The following is a 22302-nucleotide window of genomic DNA, read 5'->3' as shown; positions in this document are numbered from 1 at the left end:
CATCAGAATCCTCCTTGTCAATTTCCTCCCCAGCGCCAGCAACACCCATATCCTCATCCTGGTGTACTTCAACAGTGACATCTTCAATTTGACTATCAGGAATTGGACTGCGGGTGCTCCTTCCAGCACTTGCAGGGGGCGTGCAAATGGTGGAAGGCTTCCCGTCCAGTGTTGGGAAGGTCAGGCATCGCAACCGACACAATTGGACTCTCCTTGGGGATTTGTGATTTAGAAGAACGCACAGTTCTTTGCTGTGATTTTGCCAGCTTAACTCTTTTAAGTTTTCTAGCAGGAGGATGAGTGCTTCCATCCTCATGTGAATCTGAACCACTAGCCATGAACATAGGCCAGGCCCTCAGCCGTTCCTTGCCACTTCGTGTCGTAAATGGCACATTGGCAAGTTTACGCTTCTCCTCAGACGATTTTGATTTAGATTTTTGGGTCATTTTACTGAGCTTTATTTTTTTTGGATTTTACATGCTCTCTACTATGACATTGGGCATCGGCCTTGGCAGACGACGTTGATGGAATTTCATTGTCTCGGCCATGACTAGTGGCAGCAGCTTCAGCACGAGGTGGAAGTGGATCTTGATCTTTCCATATTTTACCCTCCACATTTTTGTTCTCCATTTTTTAATGTGTGGAATTATATGCCAGTAATATATCAATAGCAATGGCCTACTAATATATATACTGCGCACAACTGAAATGCACTACAGGTATGGATGGGATAGTATACTTGACGACACAGAGGTAGGTAGAGCAGTGGCCTACTGTACCGTACTGCTATATATTATATACTGGAGGTCAGCAAACTGTGCAAAACTGAAATGCACCACAGGTATGGATGGATAGTATACTTGACGACACAGAGGCAGGTAGAGCAGTGGCCTACTGTACCGTACTGCTATATATTATATACTGGTGGTCAGCAAACTGTGCAAAACTGAAATGCACCACAGGTATGGATGGATAGTATACTTGACGACACAGAGGTAGGTAGAGCAGTGGCCTACTGTACCGTACTGCTATATATTATATACTGGTGGTCAGCAAACTTCAAAACTGAAATGCACCACAGGTATGGATGGATAGTATACTTGATGACACAGAGGTAGGTAGAGCAGTGGTCTACTGTACCGTACTGCTATTGTAACATGGATTATGGTTATTGTTTTTTAGCCATGAACTAGTAGATAGTTTGGGGATGAGTATATATGTGTGCATATATATATATATATATATATATATATATATATGTATTTACTTTATTTAAAATTCATAATATAAAGTTCATACCATTAGTAGATTAATTCATTAGAAATGAATTATAATTATAATATGTAATATATACATGGTTACCGTTAGAGTGTGTGTGTATATGTATCTATGGATATAATTTAATGGTATATATATACAGTATATACGTATAAGATATGAGTATATGCAGGTTTGAGGGTAGATTTTATGAAATAAATATTTATAATTGTATAAGTTGATGTGACATAGGTGCAGGGGTTTAACTTGTGGCTTATGGTAGAGCAGCATAGAAACAGAGAGAAGGAGAGCTGTATGGGCTCAGTGACAGCTGTCAGTGACCATTGTGTGAGGCACTGACAGCTCTGACAGAAAATTCTGGAGGGATCGCGAGCGCCCCGCGAGCGCTGTGTTGGTTGCTGACAAGGGGGGAGTAGCGTGCTGTGAGCGGGAAAAAACTGGGGCAGCACGAGACTCTTGTAGCCTGAGGGGTCTCGAGACTGTTACTGAACTGGGGGGCCGCGTGCAGTGAGCGGGAAAAACTGGGGTGCACGAGGACTGTCTAGGGCTATAAAAGGGGGAGAAATATTTATATTGAAGTGTAGCGCTCAGTCCTAACTAATAATTTTGTTTGTCTATGCTATGTGTGAAAATAATGCTGTCTGTAAGTACCCTTGTGTTAGATGTAGCCATACCTATACGATATGGTGATAACTACTGTATAGGTCTGTGAGTTCACAGGTTAATAGCAATAGATCTCCAAAAATTGCCCACATGTAACTGGTTAATGTTATAAATGACAAGTTCGAATGGTTGATATGGGTACTAGCTGTACCGCTATGTTTACTGTGATAATGGGCAAAAAAAAAAAATCCACTACTCCCAGAGGAAGGCCCTAGAGGCTGAAACGCGTTGGAGCTACGACACTGCCGTTTAAAATCACAATACACAAGACTACAGAAAGCGCTGACCACGGAACAGAGACCCGGTCACGTGATCGGGGAGACCCGTAAACCAGCCACACTGCCTAGCAACAGACGGAAGACCAAGAGAGGAAGCCGGTGATGGAGTGCGGCGGAGAAACAGGAGAAGGCACAAGGTGAGTCTCCGTATGTGGCGGGTGTCACTCGTTAAGCTGCTCCGTAGAGCGCTAACCGAGTTTCCCCCTCACCCTAGGCAGGTCAACTACTCGAACCCTCTAGCTCTCAGGTGCGTCTGCACCAGGACACACCATGAGAAGCTGATACTAGAGAAGAAGACCAGTCCGGAGCAACCTTACCTATCCTTGCTTAACCCCTAAACACTCCACACCGTGAAGACACCGAAAGACTGTGTTTGTATTCATGCCTCTAATCTAACAGTGCAGCACGGAATTTGAACTTTTACCATCTTAATAAGAGACTCATCAGCAGCTGTGCGGGACGCCGCAAGCTGCAGCACAGACTTAACGAACTTAATTACAAGGAGTGCTATTATTTAGTAACTCTTTCAGTCATCACCTTTCTATTTTTACTTTATCTTTATCATTAACACTATTTCTGTTTTTTATTTAAAAAAAATTTTTATTTTTTTTTGCCCATTATCACAATAAACATAGCGGTACAGCTAGTACCCATGTCAGCCATTCGAACTTGTCATTTATAACATTAACCAGTTACATGTGGGCAATTTTTGGAGATCTATTGCTATTAACCTGTGAACTCACAGACCTATACAGTAGTTATCACCATATCGTATAGGTGTGGCTACATCTAACCCAAGGGTACTTACAGACAGCATTATTTTCACACATAGCATAGACAAACAAAATTATTAGTTAGGACTGAGCGCTACACTTCAATATAAATATTTCTGCATCTAGTAGTCTTTTCGCCTACAAGTGTTAGCAGCTCGTCCACACATTAGGATCTCAGTGTGCAGATAATCCAACAACGATATAAAAGGGGGAGAGCCACGCTGGTTAGGGGGATGTGTGGGAGCCGCTGAGGAGACTACTTCTCTCCCCTCTCCGCTCTGCACAGGAAAGAGCTGTGCTGTAAACAAAGCGGTGCTGGAGGGGGAGGAAGAGACCTACCTCTGTCACGGCGACCTGAAGAGCCTCCTTGCTGCTGAGAGTCCCGACCGCTAGGGGAAGCGCCATAGAAGAGGGGGACTGGAGGCGTGGCTAACCTTGAAGGCGGCGCCAGTACAGCCGTCCATGCCTCAAAGCATAATAGGAGAGGCGGAGAATAGGCGCTACTAACAGCGGAGGCGGCGCCCGAACAGCAGTCACTGCCCTGAAAACGTCAGCAAGTAGGGGGAACAGAGGCACAGCTATCCGCTGAAGGGGGTCGGCAAAGAAACACACCCTTTGGAGGAGTGTATGAAGGAGGGGCCGCTGACGACAGCGTGACAGCTGGTGAAACAAGAGGCGGTGCTCAGAGAAGTCAAGCAAAAGGTGACAAGATTACACGCTAGATACCTCTCCTATGTTAAACCATCAGCAGCGGTTAAGCCAGCCTCCTAGCTAAAACTGAGAGCGGGGGAGAGCTGTGAAGTAGAGGTAAAGAAAGAAATCCAAGGTCCTCCAACCGGTGAGCAGAGGGAGGCAGTGAGCTAGATCGTGATTGGCCCCTAGCTGGAGCTGGGGTTGAAAATGGCTAAGGTCTGTGAAACCCATTTTTACACTGTATCCTCACCACCATTCTAAATTACTCAGACAATAGACAGGTGGTTTTACACAGGATAGACTTTAGTGGGTACTTACTGACTGTGCATTAAGAATTAGTACCTCATTATAACTCTACATTGTTCTGTGAAGGATAAACTAATTATATTAACTAGTGGGGAACAATTGCCTAGTTAACTCATTGACTTTTGCTGGTTCTCTAATACTTACCTGTGAGGAATCCAGTGACAGGAGGGAAGGTGATATATGATACCGGAAAGGATCACTTAATTTATGCATTGTATATTCCTATTTGGATACGTATAGTTTCACAGACTATTAACTGAGATAATATATCAACAATTTCTTAGTCCAAAGAGATTTTAAGTGAAAGGACAGAGACCTCTAGTGGGGATTGTTTTCAACATCTCAGGAGTTATTATTTCAAGACGTAGAGACATTCATATGTTAAAGATACAATTTCCCTTCAAAGAGAGGAACTTTGGATACAACTAGGATAGTGAACACATAGTAACTAGTTACAGGATTCTGGATGTCTTCTACACTAAGATACATTTGTACAGGATTTCAGCATACTTACCAAAACTAGAATATATATATATATATATATATATATATATATATATATATATATATATATATATATATATATATATATATTCTACATCTAAATACCGTGCTTGTCAGGAGAAAATTTACCGGTTACATATATATGCATATATATACATAAAAGCTTTCTATAAGAACTGCCGTTATCATATGAAGGAGACTTCAAGAGCAGAGGGATGGTAAAGGAATGCGGGATTAATGAATTCAGTATTTTATGATGTATTGTAAAAAACAAAAACAAAAATCTGTTACGTCCTTGTCATATGTTACAATGGAATGTAGATGTTATTAGAATATGGTAATTCAGAAAGTACTAGGACACCATTACAACAGTTGCTACACCTCTTAAGCTAACAATCATTAAGTATTACATGTACACACCCAATATATTGTTTATTTGGGGTCCTGACACAAAGTCCCCCAATGGTCTATCATGTTGGTGCAGAGGCCATCTTTCATCAGATAAGTGGAAGTAATGCTAACCAGTGCTTGAAGTGGTCTTAGAGAGGTGGTGGAACTTACCCCTGCCCCGCTCTCTGGCGCCTACTAAGCAAAGGGACTGCATGCGCCAGGGAGTAGTGCCCAATGTATTGTTAGTGCGCCTTATGCAGTGCCCTCAGTGGTAGTGCCCCTTATGCAGTGCCCCCGGGAGTGATGCCCCTTATGCAGTGCTCCCATTAGTAGTGCCCCCAGCAGTAGTGTCCCCTGTAGTAGTGCCCCTAGTAATGCCCCCTATAGTAGTGCCCGATTAGTAGTGCCCCAGTCATAATGCCCCCTCTAGTAGGTCCCCTAGTAATGCCCCAGTAGTAGTGCCCCTTGGTAATGCAACCTGTAGTAGTGCCCCTAAATGCCCCCTGTAGTATTGCCCCCAGTATACTTCAAAGTCTTGCTCCTTTGGAAATTTTAGGGGTGATTATTATCTTTATTTTTTGGAGTTTACATATATTCTTATGGTGTATTATTTTTTCCTCTGAGGGCCATAGATATGCGTAAATCTTTTCTCTTGTCTGTTGTTTAGTGTCTCTGGATGTACACTATATTACGCTAATTTTGGCTGCACCTCTGGTCTGATTGCGCACTATTTTCTCACCTTCTATTATCACATTGCCCCCAGTATTAATGCCCCTTTGGTAGTGCCCCCTGTAGTAGTTTCCCTTACACACACAAACAAACCCCAAACACAATACTCACCTACACTCCTGTGTCCGACCGCTGCCATCTGTCTGGCGCCCGCTCCTCGAACTATGGGAAAGATGTCATGACGTCTCTCCCATAGTGCACACTGCCAGAGCCAGAAGCTGGAGCTCAGGAGTGAGCTTCTGCCTCCTGCTGCCACTGTGGGACAGGAGCCGGTTGCCGGCACAAATCTCAGCAGGCACCCAGCATCTCCCTGGTTAGGTGTGCCAGAAGAGACAGAACGTAGTTTTGCCCCGTTCCGGCTCACTTTAACCCCTGATACCATCACATATGGAAGTGGGCCAACCAGTGCTCTTCCTGAAAAGCTTCCATAGTCAGCACGAAAACTTCTCCGTGTCAGCAGTCTCTGACCCACATACTCTGTTCTATCACAGTGCTCAGTCTCATGATAGATGTGACGCTGGATGATAGCAGCGCTCTCCTGTGCAAATATTGGTGTCGAGATCTATCCCTCTCAGCCAAGAACTGCGCTCTCTTCCTCCAACTCTGCAGAAGGTGACACAGGGTGCGAAGCTGTATCAAGCTCTTTGTAGCTGTATAAAACAGCAGAAAGCTGCAAACAAACAGGAACTCCGGGCTACACACTGGTAACTCGTTGACCATCATTGCTGCAATGCCCCTCCCTTTCTGGTTTCCTTTTGTGAGCCTGAAAAAAAAAAATCATTTTTAATGACATCCATAGGGATTTACATGGATGACCGGGTTCAGTGGAAACGGACCTGAACCAGGAATATCCCGGGTTGAAGTGCAGTGGAAACAGCGTCTGAAACCAGGTCCAACCTGGGATTTTGGTGGAAAGGGGGTATTAATATTTGAGGGAAAAAGGATGTTTTCAGGGAATTCACCAAATATTTGATAAATAGGCTCCTAAAAGATGGGCAGGACAAGGCTTGAAAACGTTAAGGTGGATGTATCATCTGCCCATTCTCTTGTTATTTGTCAGGGCCTGCTTTTCACCCATATAGTGTGGTGAAGAAGGTCTCTACATTAGTGTCATGTATTATCATGTATGAAGAGCGTTACTTCACCTGTCTGGTGATTACCACTCTCCCTCTTTGGTGGGGCTGCTGTCACTGGCTAGCGCATGAATACATTCTGCGTATGCGCTGGGCATTTTCTCCCAGTGGCACCTGCTGCACTATTTAGAAAACCAAAAACAAAAGTTACACAATCCCTGGCTGTTGGGACCGACAGCCAGGGACAATAACGCGTATGTTCCAATGACAGAGAGCAGCAGCTGTTAAAGCGGTCAGTGCCACTGTTCGTTCATACATTTGCTTCCATAGCGCCCACATCATTTAGCACACCGCCCCATATTAATAATACATGGGGAGAATCGGTATTTGCAGCACATACTACTACAGATACTGCTAAACATCCATAATGTTGCTTCATACATCTTCCCCTTTGTATTGAGTAACATGTAGAAATAGATATGCCTTGGTACTATCCCATACCTCCCATCACTGGTACCTAGGAAAGAGGGACTCACCTTGCGTGGCGAAGCAGTGCCCACCTGAAAAGGGGGTGTGGCCAGGGCCGGCAACAGAAATCTCGGGGCCCCGTACAGTGATATCTGTGGGGCCCCATCTAATTTTATATATATATACTGTCTATCTATCTATCTATCTATCTATCTATCTATCTATCTATCTATCTATCTATCTATCTATCTATCTATCTATCTATCTATCTATCTATCTATCCATCCATCCACACACAGAGGCTCAAGCAGGGGCTATGCTGCAGACAAGACCAGCACTCCATTCATAGCATAAAGTGATTTAATGTCATCCAAGACACGACTAGTGCAAAGTCAGCATATGGCATATTGGAATATTCTCACAAATAACGTCCATGCTGGGGACATGTGTCCAACCCAGCTGTGGCTCCCTCAGTCTGTCTGTCCCCAATGACTACATGCTGCATTCCTATCTCCCCTACCCTATGCCAAAGCAATATATACCCTCACCAATCCACTCTTACCCAGGGGAGAGATTCACCTGCGCTGCACTTTCCACTATCCAGACCCGCACACCACACAGCAGATACCATGCGGCCCTCACACCCCACCAGAAGAGGCCAGCACAGGGCACAGGAATCCTGCCCAGCGGAGCTGCTGCCATGTCCCATAACTGCTTGCAACAGATAGGGACCCGGAATAGCAGGTGCACACTTGCGCCGCATAATGACTGTGTGTAAGAGGCTCCTGTCACTCTGAGGCTCCATTGTAGAGAGAGCACACCCCCTTTTTCATTTTGTACTTTTGTACTGAGCCCTTAGGGAGCCCTGGCACTCTCCACATGGCCAGCTGTCTCAGTCCTATACAGCGCAGACTTGCTACCCCCGCCCTCCTGATTACTCTGAGGCTGCGCCCACACCACCTATTTGGACAAGACGGCTCACATCCCTGACGGTCACTAAGTGGCATATCCTTGGGGCCCCTCTGACCCTTGGGGCCCGGTACAGTTGTCCCCTTTGACTCCCCCTGTCGCCGGCCCTGGGTGTGGCCAATAGAAAGGATGTGGTTTTATGGGCGTTGTGCGATTGTAAGCCACTCCTCCCATTTTCGTAAGAGTGGGGGCCTGGGCAGCGCTCTGTGAGCTGTTGGCATGACCCCAGTCCCTGTCTCCTGTCTCATGCGCCCAGCGTCTATTCACCACTGCTTTGCTCTGCACTAAGCAGAGCAGCCAGTGAGTGACGGTGAGTGCCCCCCCCCCACAACCGCCACGGGACACTGCTGCCCGCGGGTGGGACAGCGGGATAGTCCCAAAAAACATGACTGTTCCGTGAAAATCGGGACAGTTGGGAGGTATGCTATCCCACACAGGCCCGGCAACAGGGGGGGTCAAAGGGGACAACCCTCCCGGGCCCCGAGCTTCAGGGGGGCCCCATCACTTGCTTGGTCTGGTTGGTCTTCGTTTTGTTGCCTTCATTATGCTTGCGGCATGCCTCTCTGCCGCCCCGTCCCTGTCTGACGATCTGCTGCCGCTGCCGCTGAAGAGCAGAGCAGCAAACACAGGCTACACTGACTGTGTGAGTCAGGGCTCCTTATAGCAGCTGCCCGCAGCACTACCTCTGTCCAACCCTGCTCCCTACGTGCCTGGATGGCACCCTCACAGCCTGTCATACTGTATACTATGTCAAGGTACTGCCATATTATTCTATATAAATGTGTGTATGGTGAGTTCTATGTGTGTGTGTGTGTGTGTGTGTGTGTGTGTGTATATATATATATATATATATATATATATATATATATATATATATATATATATATATATATATGCAAAAAATGTCCCTGGCACTCCGGACTTCCGTTCACCTTGCTCCGGTGCCCTCCCCTCAGATCTGCATCTGTGTATATGGTCCTTGTATGCCGCCCATACAAGGACCATATATATATATATGTGTGTGTGTGTATATATATATGTATAAATTATAATATATATACTGTATATTTTATATATATATACAGTATGTGTGTGTGTGTGTGTGTGTGTGTGTGTGTGTGTGTATATATATATATATATATATATATATATATATATACATATATAATTTTTATACAGCGACTTTGTGCTTTATAAGGGGGGGGGGGCTGGAGAAATTGGTGTGCCGGGCCCCAAGATTTCTCTTGCCGGCCCTGATCCCACATTACTGTTTATGATTAGCAGCAGTTATAGAAAGTAAGTTATAGGTGGCTTCTCAAGAGAAAGCAGCAGCCTGGAAAAATAAACAAGGCGTGGCAACCAGTGGGTTAATTCTCTGCATCGCAATACCTGGTTCAGCTGATCCTGAACAATCTGAAGATTTGTCTTTCTCTCCAGCAACTGGCTGTGCTACTCTCACTTCCTATCAGCGTGTTATCACTACAACTTTTCTTGGCAGTCAGTCTACTCTGTACCTGAACGAGAAGAAAAAAAGACTTTATTTAATTTGAGGGTGTACCAAGAGAGCAAACAGGAGGACACTTTGGTGGGAACAAGCCACTATCCAAGGCTGAGGTTTATGTCATGCAGTGCAGGGTATCTTGCATGAAAAGTACGCGAAAGCCAGGTGCCACAGAATACCAGCAGCTATCCTGCACCGCAGGTCCCACCAGCTGATCGGAAGAACAATGTTTTGCCGTTTTAAAGTACTTTTCTACATTTTTGCACATGTTATCGTAGTTCTTCTGCTACTTATTTTTTTATCCAACCCCACACGGGAGCTGCTGTCCCCCAGAAGGTAAGAGTGCTGTAGAGAATTCAGATATAATTGCGTCTTGAGAGATATAGACATTACAGTAGACTACACTTAGTACACCTTAGGTGAGTTATATTACTCTGTACTGTAAGTGTGCATAACACATTAGCAAAATGTCATCAGGTATTAAAAATGTATACTGATGGGAATAGTAACTCTCTGCATCTCTGTACATGGATAAAGAACCCAAACAGATAATAATTGGCTGTTCATACAGTATATTCATTGGGATGTCTTGCATACCAACCAAACTGCAAAGTCCATTTTTATCTGAACAACTACTAAATTCACAATCCAATACAAATGTAAACATTTTTATTAAACTAAATAATCATAAAGTAGACAATTTTATTTTTTCTAAAGTAAACATTTTTATTTTTTCTAAAATGCTAATTTTCAGTTTCTGTGTAGGGGTACTTTCCAAACTGGCAAGTGTTTACAGCATGCAGTAGGCGAATAGATGCATGATATAGGCAAATAAGTGCTGAATTGTGCTGTGTATACACATATTGTGCTGTTAGTAAATGAGACTCGCTGTCTCTTAAGGGCCCCATACACTAGAACGATGTATCAGTTGGTGAAATCATATCCGATTTCCCTTGAACACTCCCGGGAGCTTCCTGGGAGTGTTTACTTTACATACGATTCCAAACAATTTGTTACAATTTGACTTTTTTGAGCATGCTATACATCGCATATGATATGTCAAGCACCGACATATCGCATGGGTTGTATTGCATGCATTCACAGGTACCATCGGATACATCTGATGGGCTGGATTGGGGGCTACAGGGGCTGGGAGTGTGCTGGAGAATGTCAGTTAAACTTATGTGATACATCGCATGCAATATATCGCGAGCATAAAAAGCACACTTTTTTTCCGTACGATTCCATACGATTCCATTTGATTACGACATATCACGAGTGTAGCACTAACGACCTGGAGGATCTGATCCTACGCTCACGGGGCTGCGCATCGGATCGGATCGTATACACACCAAAAATGCACGATTTCCCACAATATGTCGGCCCGAATGACCGAATTGAGCTGAAATTGGACAAAATCGTTCTAGTGTATGGGGCCCTTTACTCTTGCCTACTGTCCCTAACTTCCTTTTACATCTCCAGCGGGCAAGTCTTTGGTTGAGTAGACTTTGTATACAGTATATCCGCCCAGAAGGAGTATGATGTAGTCACGTAAAAACATGAGAAATATGGGCAGATTATTGTGAATGCACACACTGCACAATGAGCCTAATTCAGGTTTGTATGCAATGGCCAATAACCACACAACAGGGCGATTATCGGCAGACTGTTCATGTACTGCGAGTCTGCGATCGCAATGTGCATGAGCAAAGGCGCTGCTGCAATCTCGCTCACAATGAGGGTTTCATGGAAGTGACTGTTTGGAGGTGTTAACGGGAAGTTTACGGGGAGCGATTATGAAAACGCAGGTGTGTCATGGCCGTTTCCAAAGTGTGTATCTACTGACGGCTGCAAATTTGTACATTTTAAACATGGCGTCTTAGTCGCTACTGCTGTGTCCACTCTGCGTAGCCATAGGTTGCGAATGTGAACGCAATAGCGAATGAGTTTGTGATGGTTAATATCAGGGCAGCAGCTTCACTTGCTAACATTAAAAACCACAATGGCACTTGCATTTGTATATAAACATGAATTACGTCCAATATCAGAGGTTGAGGCTGAGATTCTTTGTTTTTCTGATACGATAATCACAGGTAGGGGTGTAGCAACCATAGGTGCAGGGAGTGCAGCTGCTAAGGGGCCCAGAGCTGAGAGGGGCCACCTTCCCTGTTATAGTTACATGCCATAGAAACTTTTTCACAACTGGGTGGTACAAAGGGGTCTACAATATATCTAGTTATGCACCTGGACCCGCTCATTGTAATGTGGTATAAAATAAACTGGAGGGCATTATAATGTTACATAGTATGAACCGGGGCACTATAATATGGTACAATATGAACTAGAGGCATTTTAGTGTGGCATAATATGAGCTGGGGGTACTCTAATGTGGCATAACATGAACTGCGGACACTATGTCATAATGTGAACTGGGGGGACTGTGTTGTATAATGTGTACTGGCAACCCTACAATGTGACATCATGTGAACTAGAAGCACTACTATGGTTCATAAACACAGGGCAGCACAGATTGTGTAATGGTTACTATTGCTGCCTCACAGCACTGAGGTCTTGGATTCGGTTCTCACCATGACCTTAACTGTGTGGCGTTTGTATATTCTCCCTGTGCTCGCGTGGGTTTCCTCTAGGTACTATGGTTAACTCCCACAATCCAAAAATATACTGGTAGGCTAAGTATGTATGTGTGTACAGTGTTGGTTATGCATACCTCCACTGGTATCCCGGCGGGCTCAGTGGTGACCTTCCACAGGTTCTATTCCCACTCTATGGGTGTCGTGGACACACACGAGTGGGAATAATCCCTGCTAGTCGAAATGCCAACTGTCAGGATTCTCAGGGGGCGGGATGTAGGGGGAGGTGTTGTGACCAGCGGTCTCCTGACCGCCGGTCACATAACTACATCCCGTGTGAGCATGTACATATGTTAGAGAATATAGACTGTAAGCTCCACTGGGTCAGGGACTGATGCGAATGGCAACATATTCTCTCTGTAAAGTGCTGTGGAATATGTGTGCGCCATATAATTTACTGGTAATTAATAATAATAGATAAATAAGAAAATAAACTAGGGCACTACTATGGGACATAACATTAACTAGGACACTACTATGGTTCTGAAAATAAACAAGGTCACAACTATGCGGCATAAAATGAACATCTGCGGTGGAGAATGTCTCTTTAGAAGCACTAGGGGGCTCTTCAAAATGTTGCAATGGGGCCCCAAAAGTTCTGGCTACACCCCTGACCACAGGAGCATGTTTGTGACCATACTTTTTCTAGTTTATCACTGAAATGCCAAAACGATTGTTCATACATGCTATGGAATACAGATCATGTATTCCACTTTAACAGCAGGTCATTTATTTGATGTGTAATTATTATTTTTTTAAGCAATTTTTTATTAAGATATCATGAATCAATTGTACAACAGTTTGTAGAAAACATTCCTATTACAGCAAGATAGAACTTAATTTGTCCATCTGAGTACAATAAACATTGTTTTAATAGCAAAGTTGTAATGATAGTCATTAATCTTGCACATGTACATTGAGAATTGATGTGTAATTGTTACATTTGATAGAATGCATAGTTATGGCTTTTCTTAATAATTGGTAATAATAACAACAACAACAACAACAACCACCAGTGTTTAAACTGCCCATTGCTCTTCATCTGAATAAGTTCCCTAATGCTACTAAACTGAAGCTACTAAACTTTAACAAGCTATATAGGGTGGGGTTTGTATTGGACAAAAGCCTCTCCTCAGATGTACTTACTAGTTGAACGGAAATAATTTTAAACCAAAATGAGTAAATCCAAAGTTCTCCTTCATTCAGGAATACATTGAAAAAATTGGGAAATAGTTGTCCTGTACACATTGTAACGTCTGCTATTCTGCAGAAGTAGAGGGTGATAGTGTATATATATAGTCCTTGCGATCGATACATGGGATGAGTAAGTGAAGCTGAAACTATTAGATATGTCTGTCTGTTGAGCAGTGGCATGCGGTGAGATCAGTGGCTGGTAAGGCACTGCAGCCATAATATCCGCCGAATCCTGCCAATGACTTCTACTGCCGCCGAGCCAATGCCCGCTACTTCCCCTGAGCCGATGCCCGCTGCTACCGCCAATGGCTTACAAACTCGCCCACCATCAACTGACCCAGCCCTTCACAACTAATTTGCATCTCAGTCTGGTGCCACCACCGCCGCCAATGCCCGCTGCCTGCCTGCTCATCATACTTATGATGAGCAGGATGCTATTATATTGTACATTTTTATAGAAAAAATAAATAAAAATTAGTGTTTGGGACTGAGGAGAGAGTGGGAGGAGGACATGAATGCAATTTGTTGTCCAGGGCTTCCATTAACTTAATAGAATCAGAATCAGCTTTATTGGCCAGGTGTACTCACGTACACTAGGAATTCTTTGTGGTACAATGCATCGCCAAGCAGCAACATGAAGGGGGAATACATAGCATACGAAGGGGGAAGAACATAGCATACATTACACACATTACACGTATGAGTTGATACTGCACATTGCAACTGTACAATAGACTCAACATATTAGACTAAACACAAAGGATGCTTGGCAGAGCAGCACCGAGGCAGCCATCCGCGGCGCCAACTAGAACTCAAACAATGCACATAATACAGAAGATTTAAGTATTACATCAAAAGATAAACCACACAGACAATAAAGACAGAAAGCATAATGCAGGGTTGGTGTAAGCATTTTGGGTAATAACCTCCAGGGGTTGTGTATTCCACCCTCACAAGGTACCAGGTCTGGCAGCCATCTTAGGCGCACTGCGTAGGATTACCCAGGGTGGAATAGCCCACCCCTAGAAGAGAACACAAAACGGGGAGATTGCAGAGTCCTTAGGTTCAGAGTAGGGTTCCACTAAAACCATCAGGTCCATGTATTTTTCATCCCATCCACAAGTTTACCAGATAAGGCAGCCATGTTGGGCGCACTACGAAGATTACATAGTGGGAGATGAGCCATACAAGGGCCAAATGCATTCACGGGAAAACTGACACGTGTGTAGGAGTATGCTATGCCCTGCATGGAAAGATCCAAATGAAGCACACATTTTACACATTACAGGAATAGCACACAGTGGGGGGAAAGTACCCTGTAAGAAGAAAGAAGAGAAAGACACATTTGCAGGAAAACATTAATTTGTGAAAATGATAAATGTCCTGGTCTCATGAGAGCAGTACGGGTGGGTGTGAGAGTGTGGGGAGCAGTGCGGGTGGGTGTAAGAATGTGGAGTGCACACTAATGTCCAATGGAACTGACCCAGCAAAATCTGGTCCTGAAGCGCACGCCCCTCAGTTCCCTGCTCAGCTTGAGGGGTAGTCTTGGGGGCAGTCATGATGTTTTTGGACAGAGAAGTAGTAGGCATTGGTCCTGGTGTTCTCAAGGCAGAGGTGAGGAGAGGCCACATGATGGTCCTGAGTTGCAGTGTTTGGGGAAATTGTTTTATTCGAGATTTTAGCGTAGTCCAAATCCAGTTCAAACTCCGGTTCTAACTCCATTCTTTAAACACATTCTTAACAAATGCATTCTTCACAATTGCAAGCAGGCCAAGCCCTGACTGCAGGCCTTGATAATATTGCTCTTAAATGCTCCAACTATATCCGCTGGCAAAGGGGGAGGTATGCAATCAGAAGTTCAGCTAATTAACAGAGGTTATTTTGCATTGAAGAAGGATCACAGACATTTGCAGACAAACTTCCTTGGGGTGTGAAAAGTGTAGCCAGAGAGAGATGAGAGACTCCGATATACAAGCATGAAGATGGTGTTTTTACCTGTGAAGAGAGGAGAAATGGTTTTCAGTTCCGGTTCTAACTCCATTCTTAAAACACATTCTTAACAAATGCATTCTTCACAATTGCAAGCAGGCCAAGTGGGTGTGGCGCTATTAAGTTAATGGAAGTCTTGGACAACAAAATAGCCAGCAGTGGGTGACAGGGAGTGGGTGACGCCAGAGAGAGGATGACAGCAGTGGGTGACAGGGAGTGGGTGACACCAGGGAGAGGGTGACAGGAAGAGCGTGTCGCCAGGGAGAGGGTGTCGAGAAGAGTGTGATGCCAGGGAGAGGGTGACAGCAGTGGGTGATGCCAGGGAGAGGGTGACACAGTGGGTGATGCCAGGGAGAGGGTGATACTAGTGGGTGATGCCAGGTAGAGGGTGACAGGGAGGGTGACACCAGGGAGAGGGTGACAGCAGTGGGTGATGCCAGGGAGAGGGTGACGGGGATGGTGATGCCAGGGAGAGGGTAACAGCAGTAGCAGCGGATGAGAGTGTAAAAGAGAGAAGGAAAGGGTGATGGAAACAGACAGTGAATGACAATTATATTGGTATTTACTTATCTGTACCTGGGCCTAGAACTGCGGGTATCGTCGGTGACAAGAGTAGCCTGAACAGTAATCCGGGGTCGGGAGAGAGAGAGTGAGAGGAGCGGGGGATCGTGGCCACTCTCCCCCTCTGGCCAGAATGGACTCACTGATTGCAGCTAAGTAGTTACTGGTGGCGCGGAATCACAGGGGGAGTGAGGGGGAGGTGGGCGCAAGGAACGGACCTGAGAGCTCTCTGGCTGTGCCACACTCAGGGAACTTTCTCAGCCTACGTTTCCTTGGCCGGCGCCGCTCCCCTTTACCAAGGTGCGTGGTGTAAGTTCAGCCCCGTCGCCCGGAGGCTAGTTAGATTTTGGTGCCCCCACCCCTCGGGAAAAAAAGGGAAAATTATATATAATTTGGGGCTAGGATAAAGGTAACAGGGCCAGGAGGGACAGTGCCAGGACAGGTGTGACAGGGCCAGTATTGAGATGAAAGGGACCAGTCTGGTGGGACAGAACAGAGGGGACAGGCGCAGGACAGGAGTGACAGGGCCAGGACAGAATAGAGGGGGCAAGAGAGATGGGTAACTGGACCAGGACAGGGGTGACAGGGCCATGACAGAACAGAGGGGACAGGAGAGAACAGTCTCAGGGACAGGACAGAGGTGACAGGGCCACTACAGCGAAAGTACTGTGGGGAAGAACAAAAATGACAAGGCCAAGTTAGAGGTGACAGAGACAGGACAGGGGTGACAGGATCAGAACCAGGACAGAGGTACCAGGATAGAACTGAAAGGATAGGAGAGAGGGTTAACAGAGCCAGAACAGAGGTGACAGGGGTGACAAGGACAGAACAGGGGTGGCAGGGACTGGACAGAGGGTACAGGGACAGAATGAAGGGTCAGCAGAGAGAGATGACAGCACAGGTTTGACAGGGACAGGAGAGAGGGGAGACAGGGCCAGCACAGAGATGAGCGGGGTGGGACAGGACAAGGGTGACAGGGACAGGAGAGACAGGGCCAGCACAGAGGTGACCGGGATAGGACAGGACAGGGGTGACAGGAGAGATGGGAGACAGGGCCAGCACAGAGGTGACAGGACAGGGGTGGCAGGGACTGGACAGAGGAGACAGAGACAGAACAGAAGAGTCAGCAGAGAGAGATGATAGGGCCAGCACAGGGGTGACAGGGACAGGAGAGAGGGGAGACAGGGCCAGCACAGAGGTGACAGGGATGGGACAGGACATGGGAGACAGGGCCAGGTTTAGTAAATAGACCCTGTGAGCAGTGACAACAGCGAGCGTTGTGGGCAGTTACCTGACACTGACAGTGACACTGTGTTACAATACTGTACCTAGCAACAGGACACTCTGCCGCTTTCCAGCCCTGCACCCCGCACCATCCCACATCCCATACCTCTGCCTCTCCGCTCCGTTAACTTGTCGAAGTCTTCTTTGCTCCCCGCACTGTTTGCAAGCAGCTGGTTCCTAGTTGGTCACAGCAGCAGCAGAGGTCAGAAATCGGGGGTGAGGGGGAAGGGGGGGTGAGGATGCAGACAGGAAGCTGCGCCACTGCCCGGCTATCTGCGTGTTGCGGTGAGAGAAGGAGCTGGTGTACCCCACAGCTGGCAGTGCTGCAGGTAGCAGTAGTGGTGGCGGCGAAGCTAGGCTGGGCCATGTAAGTGCGGCACGGCACTGACGCTGCTCTCCACTGGGCGGCTCCTATCTATACAGCAGAAAGGGCACAGAACTTTCGGAGGACAATGGAGAAAGTGTCCCCTTCAGGGCTGGAGCACGGCAACAACCGACTCCGTTGTCTCCGGCAATTCCGCCCCTGTGCAGGAGGACGTACTGCGGGACGGACTGGGGGACGGGTGAGCAGGGACGGCCGCAGATAGTTGACACACCTGCATCCACCACTGCCCAATCACCTCCTCCACAGTGACAGGGGCGTGCTTTCATATGGCATTTCCACTAGAGGCATTTCCCCTAGTGCCGCTCGCAGGGCTTTTTTAAATAGGATTTTTCTTCCTGCTGCTTGGCCCCGCCCCCCACTTTTGACCCTTTTACATTGTCAGCACCTTCAACACAGATTTTTACAAAGATAAAAAGGATTACAATAATAGAAAGGTTAAAGCGTACACTTCTGACACAAAATCTGTGTCATAAGTATCTTCTTTGTATTATTTTAATCATTAATGACAGGGGAGGCACTGCCTCCCCTGACTGCACATCCCTGTTGCTGAGAGTGCTGTGCTGAGGGAGGCACGCTGGCTCTAATCACACAGCTTATGTGATAAATCACTTATCTTACTGTATATGCCTATATATCTGTATCTGCCCCTGTATCTGACCATATAAGCAGCAGTGCTACATAGCAGTATAAGTATAGTGCTGAGAAGTCCCTGGCATGGCAGGGCAGGGGAAGGGTGACCCTGCAGCCTGGCTGTCTGATTTCTGCTAATGGAATTGATCTGGCAGTTAATTCAGGGACAGAGCAATGTAACGTGGCTGTTCTGAGGTTCCACGAGTGAATCTGTTACTTACATGGAAAAATGCCTCAAGAGACAGGAGTGGAATAAAGATATTGAGTGAGAGGTGTAACGCCCTGACCTAGCTGCACATATCTGGGACATGTATACATCTCCCCAGCCTGACCAATATATCTCTCAGGTGTGTATGGCGTGATCGGCAGTCAGGAGGCCGCCGGTCAGCATACATATGCTGGCATCCCGGTAGCGGAATGCCGGTGGAAAGGGGAGGGGGTGAGCATAACAAGCTCCTTGCGGGCTCACTGCGCTCACCACACTGCGGGCTCGGTGGCAACCTGCGGTTGCCACGGGTTCTATTCCCACTCTATGGGTGTCATGGACACCCGTGAGTAGGAATAGTCCCTGTTGGTCGGCATGCCGTTCGTCTGGATTGTGAGGGGGGCGGGATGTAGGGGGAGGAAATGTGTCCGGCGGTCTCCTGACCACCAGTCACATAACTACATCTCTATCTGTCTCCATCCTCTATCACCATTCCTCCTGCCACACAATATACAAATGCACAGTCTGCATTGTGCTGATTGGGTTAAATCCTATACTCCTATTTCTAGGAACATGTTCATGACACCCAATTATGTAATGATGTCTCCAAGATGCAAAAGAGGTCCAGGCTATTTTAAGTTCAAATCCAGAGGTGTGGTCATACAAGTGTGAAACATTTGATCTTTATACTGTACATCTACATCTACATCCGCTGGCCCAGTCAGCACCCTGTTTCCAGAAAATGCAGTTTCTTCCTTCTTACCCAATTCTCTGAAATATTTTCTCTCTCTTTTCTCAGAAAAACAACATATTTGCCATTTTCTGCTATGCATTCCTGTGATTTGTGACACGGACAACTCACTCTACAGGACTTCAAACGGGCTCTTAAAACCCATTTCTTTACCAAACACAGCCAAATCTCATCCTAACCCTCTGTCCCACACTCGGTCTACCCCATCTGTGTCACCCCTGTCTGTCTGCCCCTCCCCTTTAGAATGTAAGCTCTCATGATTAGGGCCCTCTTCCCTCATGTGATTATTCTTTTCTTACTTTAATAATCCTCAACTGCCCAAATCCTGCAGTTTTCGACCACCTTGATCCTTATCTCAGTGTCGTCTACTGATGTAGTTATGTTTAGTATCCCTGTACTTGTCCTATATTGTCTTCAACTGTATGTCACTGTTTTCTTGTTTTGATTATGTGCATACTGTATGTATTCTGTAATTGGGCGCTGCAGAACCCTTGTGGCGCCATATAAATAAAGGATAATAATAATAATGTTTTTATATTATTTAATAAATGAAACCTGCAGTTGGACTTCTGCATTTACTTTTCTCTGACGTCCTAAGTGGATGCTGGGGACTCCGTCAGGACCATGGGGAATAGCGGCTCCGCAGGAGACAGGGCACAAAAGTAAAAGCTTTAGGATCAGGTGGTGTGCACTGGCTCCTCCCCCTATGACCCTCCTCCAAGCCTCAGTTAGGTTTTTGTGCCCGGCCGAGAAGGGTGCAATCTAGGTGGCTCTCCTAAAGAGCTGCTTAGAGTAAAAGTTTTATTAGGTTTTTTATTTTCAGTGAGTCCTGCTGGCAACAGGCTCACTGCAACGAGGGACTTAGGGGAGAAGAAGTGAACTCACCTGCGTGCAGGATGGATTGGCTTCTTAGGCTACTGGACACTAGCTCCAGAGGGACGATCACAGGTACAGCCTGGATGGGTCACCGGAGCCGCGCCGCCGACCCCCTTGCAGATGCTGAAGAGAGAAGAGGTCCAGAAATCGGCGGCTGAAGACTTCTCAGTCTTCATGAGGTAGCGCACAGCACTGCAGCTGTGCGCCATTGCTCTCAGCACACTTCACACCAACGGTCACTGAGGGTGCAGGGCGCTGGGGGGGGCGCCCTGGGCAGCAATGAAAGTACCTATGCTGGCTAAAAATACATCACATATAGCCTCTGGGGCTATATGGATGTATTTAACCCCTGCCAGGTTGTCAGAAAAACGGGAGAAGAAGCCCGCCGAAAAGGGGGCGGGGCCTATTCTCCTCAGCACACAGCGCCATTTTCCTACACAGCTCCGCTGCTAGGAAGGCTCCCAGGCTCTCCCCTGCACTGCACTACAGAAACAGGGTTAAAACAGAGAGGGGGGGCACTTATTTGGCGATATTATTATATATTAAGATGCTATAAGGGAAAACACTTATATAAGGTTGTCCCTGTATAATTATAGCGTTTTGGTGTGTGCTGGCAAACTCTCCCTCTGTCTCCCCAAAGGGCTAGTGGGGTCCTGTCCTCTATCAGAGCATTCCCTGTGTGTGTGCTGTGTGTCGGTACGTGTGTGTCGACATGTATTAGGACGATGTTGGTGAGGAGGCGGAGCAATTGCCTGTAATGGTGATGTCACTCTCTAGGGAGTCGACACCGGAATGGATGGCTTATTTAGGGAATTACGTGATAATGTCAACACGCTGCAAGGTCGGTTGACGACATGAGACGGCCGGCAAACCAATTAGTACCTGTCCAGGCGTCTCAAACACCGTCAGGGGCTTTAAAACGCCCATTTACCTCAGTCGGTCGACACAGACACAGACACTGACTCCAGTGTCGACGGTGAAGAAACAAACGTATTTTCCATTAGGGCCACACGTTACATGTTAAGGGCAATGAAGGAGGTGTTACATATTTCTGATACTACAAGTACCACAAAAAAGGGTATTATGTGGGGTGTGAAAAAACTACCTGTAGTTTTTCCTGAATCAGATAAATTAAATGAAGTGTGTGATGATGCGTGGGTTTCCCCCGATAGAAAATTATTGGCGTTATACCCTTTCCCGCCAGAAATTAGGGCGCGTTGGGAAACACCCCTTAGGGTGGATAAGGCGCTCACACGCTTATCAAAACAAGTGGCGTTACCGTCTCCAGATACGGCCGCCCTCAAGGAGCCAGCTGATAGGAGGCTGGAAAATATCCTAAAAAGTATATACACACATACTGGTGTTATACTGCGACCAGCGATCGCCTCAGCCTGGATGTGCAGCGCTGGGGTGGCTTGGTCGGATTCCCTGACTGAAAATATTGATACCCTTGACAGGGACAGTATTTTATTGACTATAGAGCATTTAAAGGATGCATTTCTATATATGCGAGATGCACAGAGGGATATTTGCACTCTGGCATCAAGAGTAAGTGCGATGTCCATATCTGCCAGAAGATGTTTATGGACACGACAGTGGTCAGGTGATGCAGATTCCAAACGGCACATGGAAGTATTGCCGTATAAAGAAAAAGACACCGTCTTTTCAGCCTCAGTCCTTTCGTCCCCATAAGGGCAAGCGGGCAAAAGGCCAGTCATATCTGCCCAGGGATAGAGGAAAGGGAAGAAGACTGCAGCAGGCAGCCCCTTCCCAGGAACAGAAGCCCTCCACCGCTTCTGCCAAGTCCTCAGCATGACGCTGGGGCCGTACAAGCGGACTCAGGTGTGGTGGGGGGTCGTCTCAAGAGTTTCAGCGCGCAGTGGGCTCACTCGCAAGTGGACCCCTGGATCCTACAAGTAGTATCCCAGGGGTACAGATTGGAAATTCGAGACGTCTCCCCCTCGCAGGTTCCTGAAGTCTGCTTTACCAACGTCTCCCTCCGACAGGGAGGCAGTATTGGAAACAATTCACAAGCTGTATTCCCAGCAGGTGATAATCAAAGTACCCCTCCTACAACAAGGAAAGGGGTATTATTCCACACTATATTGTGGTACTGAAGCCAGACGGCTCGGTGAGACCTATTCTAAATCT

The 22302-nt window shown here is 46.4% G+C and overlaps 1 protein-coding gene across 3 annotated transcripts in view; it reads left to right on the top strand.

The window, feature by feature from the left end:
• Positions 1-2216: 2216 nt before the first annotated feature.
• Positions 2217-22302, top strand: part of ST6GALNAC1 (ST6 N-acetylgalactosaminide alpha-2,6-sialyltransferase 1) — a 315054-nt gene continuing 294968 nt past the window's right edge. The window contains exon 1 of one of the 3 annotated variants that reach the window (XM_063960425.1): positions 2217-2356. In XM_063960425.1, the coding sequence (XP_063816495.1) occupies positions 2322-2356 (35 nt within the window). In that variant the 5' untranslated portion in view covers positions 2217-2321. Of the gene's footprint in view, positions 2357-9553; positions 9962-22302 lie in introns of those variants that run through there. The other 2 variants (XM_063960426.1, XM_063960424.1) reach the window with 2 other exon arrangements.

This window comes from Pseudophryne corroboree, chromosome 3 (genome assembly GCF_028390025.1).
Source record: "Pseudophryne corroboree isolate aPseCor3 chromosome 3, aPseCor3.hap2, whole genome shotgun sequence".
Classification (NCBI taxonomy): Eukaryota; Metazoa; Chordata; class Amphibia; order Anura; family Myobatrachidae; genus Pseudophryne; species Pseudophryne corroboree.
The sequence above is the reverse complement of the archived record's forward strand: the minus strand, read 5'-3'. Positions and strand labels throughout refer to the sequence as shown.